Source organism: Rhamphochromis sp. 'chilingali' (assembly GCF_963969265.1).
Source record: "Rhamphochromis sp. 'chilingali' genome assembly, chromosome: 20".
NCBI classification, from domain to species: Eukaryota; Metazoa; Chordata; class Actinopteri; order Cichliformes; family Cichlidae; genus Rhamphochromis; species Rhamphochromis sp. 'chilingali'.
Genome location: NC_137947.1, coordinates 15,982,871 through 16,000,561, shown reverse-complemented (window position 1 = coordinate 16,000,561; position 17,691 = coordinate 15,982,871). Strand labels below are relative to the sequence as shown.

At 41.1% G+C, this 17,691-nt stretch overlaps 2 protein-coding genes across 2 annotated transcripts in view; one reads left to right on the top strand and one right to left on the bottom strand.

The window, feature by feature from the left end:
• Positions 1 to 31: 31 nt before the first annotated feature.
• cnnm1 (cyclin and CBS domain divalent metal cation transport mediator 1) lies at positions 32 to 16,184 on the bottom strand. The gene is made up of 10 exons (XM_080869778.1): positions 14,651 to 16,184; positions 10,051 to 10,194; positions 8,806 to 8,946; positions 8,522 to 8,691; positions 8,203 to 8,302; positions 6,576 to 6,721; positions 5,860 to 6,103; positions 3,509 to 3,613; positions 2,525 to 2,626; positions 32 to 2,144 (listed from the first exon to the last, which is right to left on the bottom strand). Exons 1-10 carry the CDS (start codon positions 16,086 to 16,088, stop codon positions 2,065 to 2,067), a joined length of 2,670 nt encoding a protein of 889 aa, XP_080725904.1. The 5' UTR covers positions 16,089 to 16,184; the 3' UTR covers positions 32 to 2,064.
• The window catches only part of hpse2 (heparanase 2), a 57,400-nt gene continuing 55,740 nt past the window's right edge, over positions 16,032 to 17,691 (top strand). The window contains exon 1 of the mRNA XM_080869780.1: positions 16,032 to 16,161. The gene's annotated coding sequence lies outside the window, so the exon portion shown is untranslated. The remainder of the gene's footprint in view (positions 16,162 to 17,691) is intronic.

Below are 17,691 nucleotides of genomic sequence, written 5' to 3'. Positions count from 1 at the left end.
ACAAATGAAGCAGACAAGAGCAATACTCCAGTAGATTTATTAATAAATTAATTTACCCTTGTGTAGAATGATTGATCCATTTCTTGATATCTTTGGGTTGCTAATATATTCCTCTGAATTTTGCATTACAAAATGTATCTTTGTTAGTTTACCCCAAACAAACACTACATCAATCCTTACAAATATAAAGAGGTGAAAACCAACTGCAAATTCTGTAAAAGCCTCACCCTTAAAGTTCCAGATTCACACTTAGAGTCAACAGATCAAAACACACTCCCCCAGCGTGTTTGGTACAGCGGGGTCATTGTAAAAAGCTTAGCAGTGCAATAACCTTTGTACTTAGCCTTACCAGGCAGATTGAATCAAATCACTGAGCGTACCAGAACACCACCTTTGTGTGCATTTGAAAAGAGGCGGTGGCTTGACGTCAGTGTATGTCATATTGCTTTCGTCAGGCAAATCTCCCTCTGTTCAGGTTCAAGATTTCAAGAAAAGAGATCAGCGTAGTCCACTGGGGGACTAACTCACAATTTAAATGGAATCAATTCGTTTATTATTGCAGTAGGAGATTATTTCCTGTTTCTTATTAAAATGTTCCTTCTTGAGCAGCCTTCTTGTGCTTCCTCTGAATTCCCCAATCCCCGTGTACATCATTAGTAGCTGTTAAAGCGGAACCTTCAATGAAGTCTGCAGCCTTGTTTTGTGCTTCTCCATTAGCTGGCAGCATTTGCTGATTCTTTTCAACGTTAGCAATTAAAACCCAAAATCTGCTGCCTATGTGTAAGCCATCTTAAAATCTACATAGGATTCAGGAAAGTCAAACAGCGTCTCAGTGCTGAGAATGTACTGCAGCCTAGTCATGCATCGTAGTCATGCATATGGAAAAGCAGGGGGTAATTCTATAGTAAAAGCAACACAGAGAAACATGCAAGTAGCAACTTCTTCTTCAGTAATGCCCCTAATGTTCATCTGGATCCCCAAACCCAAAGATCCAAATGCCATAAACCCCTAGCTTATTTTTAATTGGTGTGTGCAGCTTTAGTGAGTGACCCTGTGCGAAATGAACTGTACATAGACAACTTTCTATGCTCCCTATGAAATGCACAAAAGACAATGTGTTCTACTGAATGCAATCAAACAACAGATTAATGACTGTTTATCTAAAATATGAAGACACCGAGGAAAAAAGGTGGAATGGTGGTTGCTTGATAGAAACACGTAAGGTGTGTCTGTACAGCTACATTTATGAACTTTATGAATGAACGTGGAGTGCAGTGATAAGTCCAAGCGATTTACAGTATTTAGGAGGACTTATATTGCTATCTTTAAATTACTTTCCTCACACTTCCATATAAAAACTCAGGTATATGACTATAACCTTCTACGTTGCTGAGTCACTGAATACAACAAGTAGTCTTTCAAGCTGAGGATTAATTGGTGGCTTTTTTTTTTTTAAATATAGGTATATAGTTACAATGTTTCTCTTAAAAAAAAGTTGTGCTCTTATTGTTTGGCTTTCTATTTCCGCCACTGGTTAGTGTGTGTTGGGTTGTGTGGCAGTAGTTTGCCGCCTTATGGCAACATTAGGACAGTTCCCTGTGCAAACAGTGGTTTCAGTACAGTATGTGGAAACTGCCTTGTTAACATGACAACTCAATAATAAATATCAGTGTATCAGCTGGCTCAGATACTATCTAAGGCCCTTGTTGGGTTTATAGTGACAAAATTCAAAAACAAGTTACAGTTTAAATGTTATGAATAAATGTTAACCTTGTGGATAGAGCTAACATATAAAAGAAGGATGTACCAGTAACTACAAAAGATGCACTGGTGCAAAGCTGGATAACTCAAATACTACTGTTTAGATCCGTCCAATCATGCTTTATACATCAAGTGGGCCAGGGTGGGACCTGAGTATTTTTGATGGCTACAGCAGATAAGATGGCTCAGTATCCTGAGAGTTGAAGGGGGTATACGAAGAGTTTGTAGTTAATGTAGTTAATCTTGTGAATGATAAAGAGGAAGAGGATGTGTGCGTCATCCCTCTTCCTACATGCCACTGTGCTAGCTCGTCACTGGCTGTTGCTCTGAACCTTCCTCCAAACTGTTTTCTCCATCCCGAGACTTTTTCCTCCTCTTGTTACCTAGAAACAGATGAGAACATGTTGTGAAAATGCAGCAGCTCTCATTTTTATAAAGACCAAAAGCATGATACTTGTACTACTTTTAAATTAAACTTGTCACAAACTAATATAACATCAGATGTACAGTACAGCAGAACTACAGCCTCAAATAAATAGATAAAAGTCATTGTGTTATATTGTATGTGATCCAGAATGGCTTAGTTGCATCTGGAGAATGAGCTTTGCAGGAAGCAGCAGGCTGTTGAGAAAGACGTAGCACATCACCTGTTGCTAAGATACACTCGGCACCGTCGCTATGTCTGACAGAAAAGTTGGGGCACATCTGACAGCATGTGTGGGAGTGCTGTCGCATTAGTGTTCATGACAAATGGCTTACTCACTCAATTTACGCAATAGCTTCTTGCCAATGTTCTCCTCAGAGCTGGACAGAGACAAAGAGCTTATGAAGGGAGAGGTGGATGGCTGAGACTCTGTAGGCACATCTGAGGGAGAAAGTTCGAGAGTGAAAGGGAGGGGGGTGCTACGTAGATACACGGCCCACACTAGGTGACAAGTTCTGCAAAAGATTTTGTAGAGTAGCTTTAAACTGAGATTCCTTAACTTGTGACGTAAGTAAAAAAAATGAACACATCCTCCACAGCTTGAAAACCAGGAAATACAGAGCTATATTCACGCTCTGGCCACTTTACTAGGTACACTTAGTACCATGTTGGACCCCCTCTTGCCTTCAGAACTGCCTTAATTCTTTATGGAATGATCATGATTACACCACCCAGTTGCTGCAGATTTGTTGACTCCACATCCACAATATGAATCTCCCATTCCATCACATCCAAATGGACCTCTATTGGATTCAGCTCTATGCTGGCCATTTGGGTACAGTGAACTCACTGTCATGTTCAGTAGAACAGTCTGACATCATTTGAGATTTGTGACATGTCACATTATCCTATAAATGTTGGTACTAAGGGGACCGGCCATTCTCCTCTGAACTCTGACATCAACAAGGCATTTTCTCCCAGAGAATCATCACTCACTGAATGTTTTCTCTTTTTCTGATCATCATTCATGGTTATGTAGGAAAATTCCAGGGGATCAGCAGTTTTTGGCACCAACAACCATGCAACACAAGTCACCTCTCTTCCCAATTCTGATGCTCAGGTTGTCCAGACATTGTCTACATGCCTAATTACTGCTACATGAAAAAATATTTGTGTTAAACAGAAACAGGTGTATCTAATAAAGTGACCAGTGAATGCATCTCTTTACTTATGGAAAAAAACGTTTTCTGGAAAAAAAAAATTTTTCATTTGAAGATGAAAAAATTAAATGTTTGATTGTTGGCTGTATTGAGTGGCACTCACCATCCTCTCCATGACTTTCTGGCCGGTCCTCATGGATATAGGGAATCTCATCCATGCGAAGGAACACGGTATCATTTGGACTTCTCTGCCCATCGGATTTACTGCCTGTAAAATGAAATTAAACAAGTAAACGAGAAGCAGCATATTTGTAACTCTACCTGAAGAGGGAGCTAGAGAGCTTAGTATTATTTAAGTGTTTTGGGGGCCTCCAAGAGGAGGCTGAATATTAAAAATAGTACCCAGTGTAGGATTAAAAGTAAAAAAGAGGACCTACAACTAGCAGAGGAAGTTTAATTCTTACATGGTAATTTAAAGCTGTAGACACTTTTTTTTTGACAACCAGAGTGGAGCCATCTGTCCGTGACATTTCTTAATGGAACTAACAAGCACACAAAAGTGGGTGACAGGCTACACACTGCATAAGACAGATGGTATGTGGGACCCCTTTAAGCTTCGAAACAAGTACAGATTGGTTGATGTCACATTTGAACGACTCCTGTGAGTGAGTCATTTTGAATATTTGCCGTTTGTGAGTCATTCTTTACGTCTGTCAGTGCCCTCCATAAATATGTTGAATGAATCCGATTCAAAGTGTTGAATTTCTGTGTTAAAGCTTTTCTCTGATTTCAAATATGAGGCCCAATGAAATGTTAATGCAAGTAAAAAAAACACCATCATTTCGCATCATTAGAGACAGTAAAAACCTCACAGAGATGGTAAAAGCAACAGTCTGATACATTCTTAAAAAGAGTGAATGCACTGGTAACCTCAGCAACACCAAAAGGCCTAGCTGAAGAACAACTTTACATCATCTAACCAAGTCAAAAACTCTCTCGAGGAGGTTTTGTATCACTGTCAAAGCCTACAATCAAGAGACTTGTTCATGAATGGAAATTCAAGGGTTTACAACAAGGTGCAAAGCATCATTTACATTCCAGAATAGAAAGATCAGATTAGATTTTGCCAAAAAACCTCTAAAAGGGCCTGCACTGTGCTGAAAAAAAAAAAATCACTCGACCAGATGAAAACAAGATGAACTTGTATGGTTATGGTGGGAAGAGAAAAATGTGGAGAAGGAGAGAAAGGGCTCATGATCCAGAACATGCCACACTGTTTATCCGCTCATTATGTGCAAAAGCAACAAAGACTTTCTCCAGGTGAAGAAATTAGATAGTCTTCGACAGCCAAGTCAGTCACCTGATCTCAACTCATCAGTGCGTGATGAATGCAGAATGACCCACAAACAAGCAACAACCAGCTGCAGAAAAGGCCTGGCAGAGAATCTGAAGGGAGCAAACACATTTGGTAACGTTTGGCGTGTTCTAGGCAGCCAAGTTTTTTCATTTTTCAAGTATTAAAAACCTCTTTAAATTTATTTCAGCATGTCCAATTAGTTTTGAACCTCTGAAATTGGGAAAGTGTGTATAAAAATGACTGCAATTCTTAAACAGTTTGCGCACACGTTTTGTAAAACCCCTTGAAGTGAAGTTGAAAGTCTGCAGTTCAATCACATGTTGACTTACAGTCCACTGCAGTGGTGTACAGGGACAGAAGTCTTTGTACTGTATAAAATAAACTATTTGTTCCAAGTTATGTGCTGATTTCACACATGCATACTTATGAAGAAGTAGGGGACGATTAGAGGATGGAATTTTTATTATTATGAGCAGCTGATTTCATTTAATTTCTTAGTTTTGCCATAATTATTTATATAGCTCATCTTCAAATAACAACATGGGGAACATCAAGCTGTGTTTCCACATCACGGGCCATCAGTATGTTTGTTTAAAATAGTTAAATGAATCAATGGTGTTTCTTTAAAATTCTCTATCCCTGCTTTCAGATGCACAAACTTCAATTTGTGCATTTAAAGCTTGTTTTCCTCTTTGAAAGAAAATTTGACCAACACAAGGAAATTCCTCATACTTCAAGTTTAGGTGGTGTAAAAACCTGGTGCTGCCTGAGAAAAATCTCATAATAATAATAATGGATTGGATTTATATAGCGCTTTTCAAGGCACCCAAAGCGCTTTACAATGCCACTATTCATTCACTCTCGCATTCATACACTGGTGGAGGCAGCTACGGTTGTAGCCACAGCTGCCCTGGGGCAGACTGACAGAAGCGAGGCTGCCATTTCGCGCCATCGGCCCCTCTGGCCAGCACCAGTAGGCAAGTAGGGTAAAGTGTCTTGCCCAAGGACACAACGACCAGGACAGAGAGCCCAGGGATCGAACCAGCGACCTTCCGGTTACAGATACGCTTCCCAACCCCCTGAGCCACGGTCGCCTCATGAACAAATTACAGTTTTTAGTTGACTTCTTGTTAAATAAAGGCATCTATATTACTTACGAACAATACGGTTTCTTTCATTGAGCTGCGAGGTGCTGCGAAGGCCACCATGGGGATGGAGATGTGCAAGGCGTGCCAGTCCCAGTCGAGTGTGTGTGTGCGTGAGGGGGAGGGCGATGCTGTGTGAGCGGGCCTCTGGGACCGGAGGCCTCCCTTTGCCATCAGTGTCCACCGCTTCTGGTGTCTGTGGGCTGCTGTCCATCCTGGTGGCCGTTAGGGCGTTGTGGTAGTGGTTTCTGGTGATCTGTGGGCCGCCAAGAAATCTGCCATTATCATCAGCGTTAGATCTGTGTGTGCAGCCACCGTTAAGAGTTGCGCATTTGGCCGAGAGGAAACGTGCACTGTGTTTAAGAAAAGGGAGGCGAGGTGAAGTGAGAGGGCACATGTATCATCTAAGGTTAAGATATTCATGCTTGAAAAGGAGCTCAATTATCCGCAGTGATTAGCGGAAAGAGGCTGTGTGGTGGGAGAGTTAGAGACAGGATGTCTGTGTTCAGTCAGAAACGGGGATCAGGACATATCAAAGGCAAATCCAGCAGCAGCGGAAGCATTTTTGGGAAATTTTAAGATTAAATGGAGGGAGCTTAAAAATTTTCTTCCTTTGTGGTCCCAAGTTTTTCCTTCAGTGCGCAGGAAATTAGAGATTTAATTTAGCCTATAATAACAGTGGTTTTCTTCATATTTTTCTGGGTTATGTGTGTGCAGCCGTCTGTAACCTTGATGATCTGCAGGTCTGTGAGCTGCCGGACTGAGTAGTCTGGTAAATAGACCCCTCCACCTGCAGTGAGCTGACCCACACTGCCTCCGCTCAGTAATGAATCCGACTGGTTCAGGCTGCTGGCCCGGGAGCTATACCTCTGACCTGAACAGAGCAGAAGAAGGAAACATATTTTGAGGTCTGTTTTTTTCTACATACATCATTTGTAAAGGTCAAAATCCTTAACCAGAATAAGCATAAAGAGTTCACACAAACAAGTCCAAGTTATAATGTCTTTTTCTTCTATATACCTCAACAAAATGTTCAATTGTCAGTTAGGAAAAAGTCTTGAGTTATATTTCTAAGCTCATTTTAGCAAATCTCATAACTCTCCTTCAAGTTTTAGTTATTCTTGAGGTACTTTAATTGTAGCTAACATAAATTATATTATTATTATACAATAAAACCATTGCATAATAATGTTTTTTTTAATCTCTTTCCTTCAGTGTTAAAAAGGTCCTCATTTAATGAGCCATTCATATGCAAAACAAATGATGAATAACCAGCAATCTGTCAAGAGAAATTAGGCATGATCTCAACAGTGCATGCCAGTCTTCCACATTTAATCAATCTGCTGTCACTACATTAAAGACACACACTGGCTCAGCTCCTTGGCTTAATCATCTTATTTCAGTGTAGCACAGCAGCCACGGGTAATGTCTTTGTCAGAAAAATAGGCTAAAAAAAGACTTCTAGGACTGATAAAAATTAAAAGCGTCAACAATCGTTCTCATGATGTGATTCGTGTGTAACAACTTAAAAATACAGGCAAAAGTCAAAAACTGAGCCCTTGTGCTGCAACTTTTGCTCACACAGTGGGTGAAGTGGTCCAACAGGACCCTCCATGGTGCTGTATGCTGCACTGGCCACCCTCATCTTTTACCTCATGCTTGGAAAATGAAGTCATATTTGAACCCCAAATGCATTTTAAGTGACTCACTCTCTTGCTTTACAAGAGAGCAGTAAAATTGTATTTGAATAGTAACTGAGCATGCTTTACGGAAGGTCATGCAGGTCCTTTTAATTCATCTACACTGTTTTCTGCCTGTTTTTGTGTTCAGCACTGTCTAGTGTAATAGCGAGAAAAGCTATTTTTGTCAGTTCAATGCAGAGCGATGAGTCGGAAAGAGAGAAAAAAAAACTGTAAAAAGCTGCTCTTTTGAGATGTGATGATTGTGCAGCTGTTTGAGAGAAAATTCTGAAATGTCCTAAGTAGGGATTTTCAGATTTTTAATGAGGCCTCGCAAATAGCTTAAACTCACCCTGAACATCACACGTAAAAAATGTACACACTACCGCCACAAGAAACCAGGGAGAGAAAGCAAAAGACTTGCTCTGCAGTCTTAGCTGGATTTCATATAATCCTGTGCAGGTCATGTCCTTCCACTGGGAAATTCTCTGAAATCTCTTCTTTTAATTACTTACTTCCCACGGCTGCTGCTGCTCAGCAGGCTGACACTATACAGACACAGGGTGGCATTAAGGCAGGAAATACACTTCACCTCCCCCAATGCACTGCATGTTTTCATCATGCGAGATCCTTCAAAATTACTCATCCATATTGCTTCATATTTCCAGTGAATTACCAATAGGCAGTGGTGGGATGACCGCTGGCATGCCATAGTAGGAAAATGCTCCGTTTTCAAACCGAAGAGCCTCTTTTCCTATCTCCACCTCCACCCGTCCCTGCAAGATTAACACAGCCATTTACATGGATTAGGTTTGAGCACTGCGCTAATAATGTGAACAGTCAATTGATTACTCATCTAATGGAGCGTCCCACGCAGGGAAAAATGCACATTCAAATGCAAATTCACTGCCAGAACAATGCTGAGCACACAGATAATTGTTGCTTGCTTCCTAATTCTTATTCAAACCCTTTTTTTTTTATCAGTTTAGAAGTACCTGCAGGATCAGGATGAAGTAGTCAACAGGTTTGTTTCTCTGGAAGAGGTAGTGTTGAGGAGCGTGCTTGTTCTTGGGGTCGAACTTTAGGTCCTGCACAACGCTGGGATGTTTGATCAGTCGCAGCAAGATCTTTTCTGACAGGTGACACGGCCTGAAGGGCTCCACCTCTGTTGTGAAACAACACAAGTCAAGGGAGAAACACCACGTCCCCTGGCCTTTGTTCTCATGTTATTTGCAAATGCTTAGCATTCAGCTCATGGAGACAAACACACAAATGCTACCTGTAGCCAAAAAACGGTGTGTTGCAAGCAACAGTTGGGCCGAGATCTTCACCTTCAGCTCATTTTCTGCCACTTTGAAGATAGAGAAGTCCTGCTGTTTCCTTTCATGGTTGGACACGCGCCTTTTTGTGCGATTATCAGCTATGAACAGAAACAAATCCGAGAAAGTGCGTAAAAAAATGTAGCATTTTCTCTGATGATAGGTTAGAGAAGCTAAAGAGTTCTAACCTCATTAATTAGGTTTAATTACTTAATGTGCCATATATGCAGAGCGAGGTCATTGTTTTTGTTTGCACTATAATTAATTAGGAACTACTCTGATGTGGCACTAATTAATTGGTGCACTTCTATTTCCAGCATGCTTAGTATATTCATCTAAAGCTGTACAGAGCTGGAGATTATCCAGTGCTGTAACCTCTGACTGATAAATTGGCTTATCCTCTGCAGAGTATTATATATATATATATATTTATATATTTTTCATTAAATGCATTATTGCTACAATATTATTTCTAGAACAGCTGGGTTCATGAAAAAACTGTATGACAAAGCTCGAAGAGATTAGGTCCCTCGTGCTATATATAAACACACAAACATTATATGCAGACACACAGGTGCACCACTCACAGAAACTGCTTTAGACACTGTATATAATTTCAACTGCAGCACACTTATATTATATCTTGCTGTCTTCTGAGAGCAGGGACTGCTGTGAAAATGTACAGGAGAATAACAAAGGAAACTAAAATTCAGTGAGCGAAAGCAGGTGCAGACTGGACTAGATATGAAATGAAGGGAGCTTTGCATTTGAATTCATTTGAATCCGTGGAGAGTGTTTCCAGCCAATTAAAAAATAAGGGGATTATGGCGATTATCTGAAGAGACTGGGTCATTTAGTCACATTATTTAATTAAGAATTAGGAAGGAGCTGGGAACAACAGGGGAGAGAAGGTGGAACCAATAGCGGGATGAGAAAATAGCAAAGTAGATGGACCACAAAAAAACCCATTCCATTCCAACCCATTCACAATTCATACTACAGCATTATTAGTTGCAGTCCTAATAACTGGTATGGGAATTTATGCTGATTATCTGGGCATTTTCCAGTGACTGCTGGAGAGCACAAAGCTGAACAAAATGTGACAGCTGCTGCAATAAATTAAGCGAAAATCTTCTCAGTAGGGGAGCTGGAAGCAATAAGATAGCCCTGATGCAGAGCTTCATAAACACTATGTTTATACATACTGTACAGATCTGTCTCATCCACAATCTCAGACTTGATGATCTCCTCTATAACGTCCTCAAGGGTGACGATGCCCATCACTTCATAGAAGGGGTCTCCCTCGCCTTCGCTGTTCACCCGCTGCACCACTGCGAGGTGGGACTTTCCTGCAGTCATCAGAAAAGAGAAGAGGACAGGTTAGAATGTTTTCAAAATGGGAGCTCGGGCTAAAAACTGCTCGTGCAATGTGCTGAGAGGCAAAGTGAGCAGATAAAAATAACTCCAGTCAACAGCCTCCAACTGGCTCTGTGCAGTCAAGATGAAAATCAGCATTAATTCACCAACTAAAAACCTGAGGGATCTATCCCAGAGGTTAAATTGAAAATGACTTCAATGCCAGACTTGCCCTTGTTTGTGTTCTCAGACAAAAAGAAAGTGGACATTGGGGGATTAGTCTCCAGACACTTTGACAGTTGGAAGACTTGGCTTCCTTACGTAAACACAGAGATTACACAATCAGTCTGGGGATGCCTGCATCTGCTGAATAAACTGCCCATGCTGCTGCCGCCTCGGTAAACACTCATGCCCACACGTACACACACCCACAGCACATCTGTACACATCCATGAGCAAACCGAGGGCTCACTGCGACTGTGTTTAGCTGAACGCGACAAGCCTGTCGGACACAATGACGTAGCTCGCCAGCATCATCCTTGCAACAACTCGATAGAGCGAATGTGACAAGAAGTCAACGCCGCAACCAAACTTGAACATACAAGGACAGAAAAGTTTAAAAAAAAAAAATTATCAACACAAACAAGTTGCTCTATATTGATATTTTTTTTTATTATCATTATTTTCTGTTCCACTCACTTAAAAATCAGATATGTTGAAATATGCTGAACTCATCAGTCTGTTCTGCTTTCATCAACACGAGTTAGTCTGGTGACCAAATAAGTTACCTAACCAAAATGATGTCACTAGACCACAGGTTCCAACAGACACATGAAAAAGTCTCCAGCCTCACTTTGAATAAAATCTGTGGCTCAAATAAGATGGGCCGATTTAGGGGATCACCGCCAAGGGATAAAATGGATCAAATGCTTTAATCCACTGCAACAAGAGAAAAAAAAATCTGATTGACTGACTGGCAGTCATATCCAAACATGAACCTCTGGGTTGTGAGGGATTGACTGAGATGGTGAGGTTGCACTCACTCAGGTCTATGTCTCTGCAGAGCTCAGGTGAGTCAGTGACGGATTTGCTCTCAGCTGCTGATGTGCCTGGGCACCGCATTACATCATTCATATGTTACATAATACTCTTGCAGAATGACGCACACTTACTCACACACGCAGACACACATGCCCGGAGCAAAACTGGGTCCTCCATGGTTGTCCCTTTTGCAAAACGTTTCTCCTCTACCACTTTCTGTGGCTCTGTCAGTCTATGTTAGAAAACTGTGTTTTAGATTGTGCATGTTTGTACCTATTTCTATCTGCTTATTTAACCACAGCATTAAAGCCAAAATGAGATCTGGAATAAAATATTTCATTTTATGTCTCCGGAGCAGTAATTTTCCTCTACACTGGTGCACAAACAGCTTATGAAAACAGTTGGTTTAAACTGTGTCTACCTTCTGTGGTTTGTTAATTGAGTCTGAGCCTATTTTTTGTAGTGTAGTTGCGGCGTTGACTTCTTGTGACATTCACTCTATTGAGTCGTTGCAGGGATGATGCTGTATTAAAGTGGCTTATTTTCCAAAATATGTGTAATTGAATCTATTCGGTTCTGTTTTTAGATACAAGTCTTTACTTTGTGTGTGTGTGTGTGTGTATATATATATATACACACACACATGATAAATGTATTATAAATCTATATAATGTTGTTTAGAGTTCAACCAAAAGCAATATTAAAAGGAAAAACCTATTATCTTTAATGCATTCTAGTAAAATTTATAATGCAGTGTTTTTATAGGGGTGCTGCTACTATTACTTAAGAATAATATAAGAATAATAACCTTGCCTTTTCCTAATAAAAATCTAATATTTACAGCAGCATAAAACACTGGCTGCAAAAGCCTAAATGTATAAATGGAAGTCTGCTCTGTTCAGGTTTCGTACATCAGCTCAGTCAATTTGATTGCCAAATGCTTTACATTGAGCAGGCTTGCATCAATATACGAGCAACTGTTTGGGAATGTAATCCTCTTATAGTGTACTTTCCAAGGGTTGGATGTTCACAAATAATATGAACGATAACATAATAATTGTCATATTTAAAATCTTTTGCAGCCTGAAGGCTCTGACCCACAAACACAAGAAGGTGCCATGGTAAAGCTTTCCAGGATTTTACTGCAGCCATCTTCAAACGAGCCATACTCATTGTGAAGTCTTACTATTTTTATTCTGGTCTTCAGGAATCAGTTGATTCTGCTTATTGGTAGCTAAGGATATCCCACCTCTTCACCCTGAAAATTTCTTTGTTGTCATGTGTTTAGAATAACCGTCCTGTTGCATGATAAAAATTCACCCTGAGAGTTTTGATGCGTATGATTCAGAGTGAGCAGGCTACTTATCCTGGCCCTTCACCAGCAGAATGAATAAATAGACAGTTATAAATAAAAGCCAGCGTGCCTGTTCATTTGGCAGCCATACACACCCAAGCCATAAGAGCAATACCACTATGCTTGACATATGAGGTGGTATGCTTTGACTCATGAACTGTTTCTTTTTATTCTCTGGTATTTCCTCTTTCATTTGGATAGAGCCTGATGTTTATTTCAACAATCCTTAGGATTTGCTTTCCACGACTCCCCCGGCCTTCCTTTTGTATGTTTTTGTAAAGTGCATTCCATCTTTTTTATTTTAGATGTTTGCAGAATTTTGTATCTCGTGTTGAATTGTCTGAGGTTGTGGTCATTAAGTATTCTCTTTGTTGATGGCTGACAAAGAAAAACATGCCTCTAAAGAACACTGTAGAAAGCATTTTTGAGTTGCTGTGCAATCATAAAGGGGGGTTTTCTTCAGCATGAACATCCACAAGAAAAGCAGCTTCTTTGCTATTGATTTTGGAAAGACTTATATTTGTCTGATAGATTTTTACTTGTTTGATTGCATTATCTTTTCACTTGCTCTGTCACCTTTTTACCAAACAACTTTAAAAAATAAAAAAGATAATTGTAGCTGAGACTGGAGAATCTTTCTATTTCAACTTGAATGTTTATGAGGCCTGAAAAACTGAAAAATGCTAACTGTCTGCATGGCTAAGTTCTCCATTCAACAGTATGTTTGCAGACGATAGTATCGTCCTGGTGACATTTCCATTCTTTACTCTAACACAGACCTCACCTCTGCCCACCAACCATCTCAGTGAGACATCATCACAGCTTCCAGCCAGGCTTCCTGACCAGCAGGAGGCTTTTAGCCATGAAAGCAAAGTCGGAGGGAGGTGAGAGAGGAAGGGAAAGGTTGGAGCTGAATTTTTCATGGTTGCTCTGCAGGGTTGGTTGGCGATGACCTACAGAGTGGAAGGAACTTCAAAGTCACAGTGGGCTGACAATTAAGTGTGCACAAATAATTTAAAGGTGAAACCAGGCTTCACACCCAAGAGAGACACACAAGCGATGCTGACACACATGTGGGTCAAGTGTGAGCTCATGGATCACTTGTGCCAGACCAAAGCTATATTTCATAATCCCAGGCAAGGTGAAGTGTAGTGGACCTCCTGAACTGTAAGTGGCAACATAATTCATTATCTTGCCAAGGCCAGCTGCATTCAGCAGACATGTATTGCCCTTTCTTTGTCTATAAAACAGATTTCCTTGCATAACAGCTGTGGCAGTGTGTCTTTATTTTACAATGTGACACTTTCAGTCGAGGAGTCAGAGGTTTTTGCTACTGAGCGCTAAATCTGAATCATATTTAATGTTATCAAGACTGAACATAGTCCCTAAAGAGAGGCAATGCACTTTTCCTCTATAGTAAACTGATGTTATCACTGCATGTGCGGCAATGCTGTCAATTCACTTATCAGCAAAGATGGCTATCAGAGAAGAGAGAAAGATGAATTCTGGTGTAGGCAAATCGTGCAAAATTCCTTTTTTGATACAGTTTAGCATTTCAAGCATTTTAAGTGAGGAGCCGATAACTGATACTTGCATAGAAATGGGTACCGAGCCTGGGGCCAGATGAAGTTCACAGTGTTGTCATGGGAAGGCGACTTAAATCTCTCTCATCACATAAATTCTTAAGATAACCCTATTATGGTAGCCTCTAAACTCTAGCTGAACCAAACACACTGTGTGACACAGTATCAGATTTCACATATGTCTCTCACTGCTCTGGGGATCAAAGGGCTTTACTGGCAGGCCCACTTTGAGCCAATGGGCTGATGTATACATTGACTTCTGGACTGAAAATGTAGTTCTTAAGTGCACAGTCACTTCAAAGAACATTTAACTCCTAACTGGTGGGAGGTTGCTTTAAAACATATGGCGCCTCACATGCTCAGCTGACTTCTTACTCATAAGTTGTGTAGAGGTCCTAGACAGGACACACAGGGAGATATGAAGACTGCAGAGACCAAACCTCTGATATGATTTAAAGTGAAGTGAGTTACCTCTCTTAAATTCCTCCAGCATCACGTCCAGCTTGGTGTCACTGAAGACGCAGTGCATGGGATGCTTGTAAAACTGAGTAATTGTTTTCAAAGGAGTGCAATCGTCAGGATCCACAAAGGCTAAATCTTTGACAAAAAGGATGTCTACAATGTTGAACCTTTCGTTCTCATAAACAGGGATGCGTGTGAAACCGCTCTGCATCACATCCGACATGGTGCAGAAGTCCAGCGCAGCATCTGAGGACAGCATGTAACAGTCTGACAGCGGTGTCAGCACATCCTCTACGGTCTTGGTCCTAAGCTCCAGGGCTCCCTGGATAATGTTGAGCTCCTCTTTGACCAGGTCGTGGTAGGGGTCTGTGACACGCAGCATGGCCACCAGTTTCTCCCTCGTGTAAAAGTTGCTGATCTCTTGGTGCAGCATAATGTCCAGAATCTTGGAGACCGGGTAGGCGATGGGGAAAAATATCAGCATCAACAGGCGGGTCGCGCACAGGGTCTTGGATGCGATGGCGAGACTGTGCCTGGATGCCACCGAGTGAGGTAAAATCTCGCCAATAAAAAATATCCCCAAAGTGCATGAGGCAGTGGAGAGAGCGGTCATTCCTAAGATCTGGCACATCCACACCACAAAACACGTGTTTGTAAGCACGTTACCCAGCACCACAGTGCAAAGGATGTAGTTGCCATGTTTACGCACTGACTCTATTTTTCGCGCGTATTTCTGTTCTTTCTCTGTGCCGCTGTTCTGCAGGACCCGCAACTCGACCGGGTCCAGAGACAGCATGCTAATATTCAGCCCGCTGCACAGAGCAGACAGCCCCAACAAGAGCACAGAGACTCCTGCCTGCAGCCAAGCATCTGCCTCTGGAGGTCTCTCCACCACCGCCAACCAGAAGTCTTTGGTGCTCAAGTGCTCCCATTTCACTCCATCGAACGCGCACATGGAGTAGTATTTGATCACCTCGTCTCTGCGCAGGTCTTTGGCGAGCAGCTCCACTAAGACTGAGTTATGACTTGAGGTGGATCTGAAGGAACCCAGCAGCTCGATGTCTGAGCTCCGGGCATTCTCCTCTTCGCATGGATTCCCCCTGGACAGAAGCGGACTTTCTGCATCTCCACTGTCCCCACCTGGTTCTTCTATAAACGCGATCCACGGGGCGGCAGGTGCTGCGTCCGGTCTGCCGCTGATGTTCAGGCTGTTGGGATTTTCGGTACCTGGAGAAGCGGAGTAGTAAACCCTCAGCATGAAGCGGGTCCCCTCGATAGCCCTCAGTATCCCGTCCTGCACGGACAGTTCTCCGCTCTGGGTGTCTTCAGGCCGGACGCCGAGCAGCGCCGTTGTCTTGGCCGGCAGGGAGGAGATGGTGACGGTAAGAAAGAGGAGGGAGAGCCGGCGCGGATGCAGGATGCTGCAGAGAGCATCCGCAGCCATCATGCTGAATGAGCCGCTGAAGGACACGGGAGAACTGGGTCACGTGGTTTGCGGATGGGATGGATGGAGCAGCTGGGTAACATGGAGAGAGAGAGAGAGAGAGAGAGAGAGAGAGAGCGAGAGAGAGAGAGAGAGAGAGAGAGAGAGAGAGAGAGAGAGAGAGAGGAATTCAAGTGTGTGTTTGTGAGCTGGCACCTTAAATATAAATGACAAATCCTGACGTAAGCCTCGCTTATTTGCTTTCTGCTGCTTTCTATAAATAGAAAGCAGGAAATGCCCAATCATTTATGATTCATGCGATAGAGCCCCTACAGCTACGCCAGAGGAAGATATTTACTTGCTAAATAGTAGAGATATACAAGCTGAATACAAAAAAGAAACTAAATGAGAAAAACTGGGATGTGTATCAAGTAAGCAAATGAATAGAAAGAAATGCTGCGTTGTGTTGTGTGCCAGTTTGTGCGTTAGTGCAGAGCTCAGACTTCATTATTATTTTTAGTAATTTTTTCATTTACAATTTTAAACTCCCCACTAGATGGCAGCATCGCCACCTGTTTTCGGTGCAGTACAGTTTTTCAAACTGTACTTGTTGCCTTTCAGGATAAACACATAAATGTAATGTGTTTCTAAAATCTCTGTTATAATAGTTTGTGTTTCAGTAACCGCATCCCTTAACAAATTAAAACAAAGTGTCGCTGTATCTAAATCTACTTTAAAAGAACACTCACACATTTCATATATATGTAAATATATATGTATATATTATAGATATCACTTTTAACTTCTATACGCTTTGGAAATATTAGCCTCTGTTTAAAGATTATATGACAAGGAACAACGTTTTACTGACTTTCATGACGTTTAAATGTTGACATGAAGAGGATTGTTCTTGTTTGTTCGTTTGGTATTTTTTGTAAAAACAAACTAAGTTGCAAATAAATAATTACAATCAAGTCCCACAGATCATTATTATTATTACTATCATTATAATTATTATTACTACCATTATTATTATTATTATTATTATTATTATTATTATTATTATTATTATTATTATTATGTACAGTTCAGTGATCAGCTGGTTCAGATCTAACGCATCTCAGTTCGGTGACCGGTTTGTGGGATTTACGATGCAGAAAACTGAAGGCGCAAAGGGCAAACAGTCATTGCTACACTTTACTCAGACGACAAAAAACAGCAAAACAAGTTATAAAACTGTCACTCCAACTGTCATCCTAGAATGACAGAGAATTTTCCTGATAAAATTACACATTAAATGGTTTGCCAAACAAAACCAAAAAATATATGCGTATAAAAAAATTCGCATCGTTAAGGATTATGCTGATGTATGAATATGTCGACCATATATGTTTTACATGAGATATTTTTCACGATCGATCAAAATAAACGCATTGGAGGCGGTAAAATAAATCTTAAAGAAAGCCAACCATTGAGTCCGCCCAACAAAAGTCGCCGAAAATGCTCTGATGATTCAGTGTATTTGTCTAAACCTAATTCTGCTTAGAAAGTTTTTAAACGTCTCTATGCTCTATTCTTTTATTCAAACACCCTGCTGGATGAATGATATAACTCGTGCTGCTTTTCT

Bases quoted from the DNA above. Each gene is read 5' to 3' on its own strand.
- cnnm1 (XM_080869778.1), bottom strand. From the start codon at position 16,088: ATGATGGCTGCGGATGCTCTCTGCAGCATCCTGCATCCGCGCCGGCTC. The intron at 10,195-14,650 runs GTAACTCACTTC...TGATGACTGCAG, and splicing joins GCTGGAGGAATTTAAGAGAG to GAAAGTCCCACCTCGCAGTG. The intron at 6,104-6,575 runs GTTACAGACGGC...GGCGGCCCACAG, and splicing joins CAGACCTGCAGATCATCAAG to ATCACCAGAAACCACTACCA.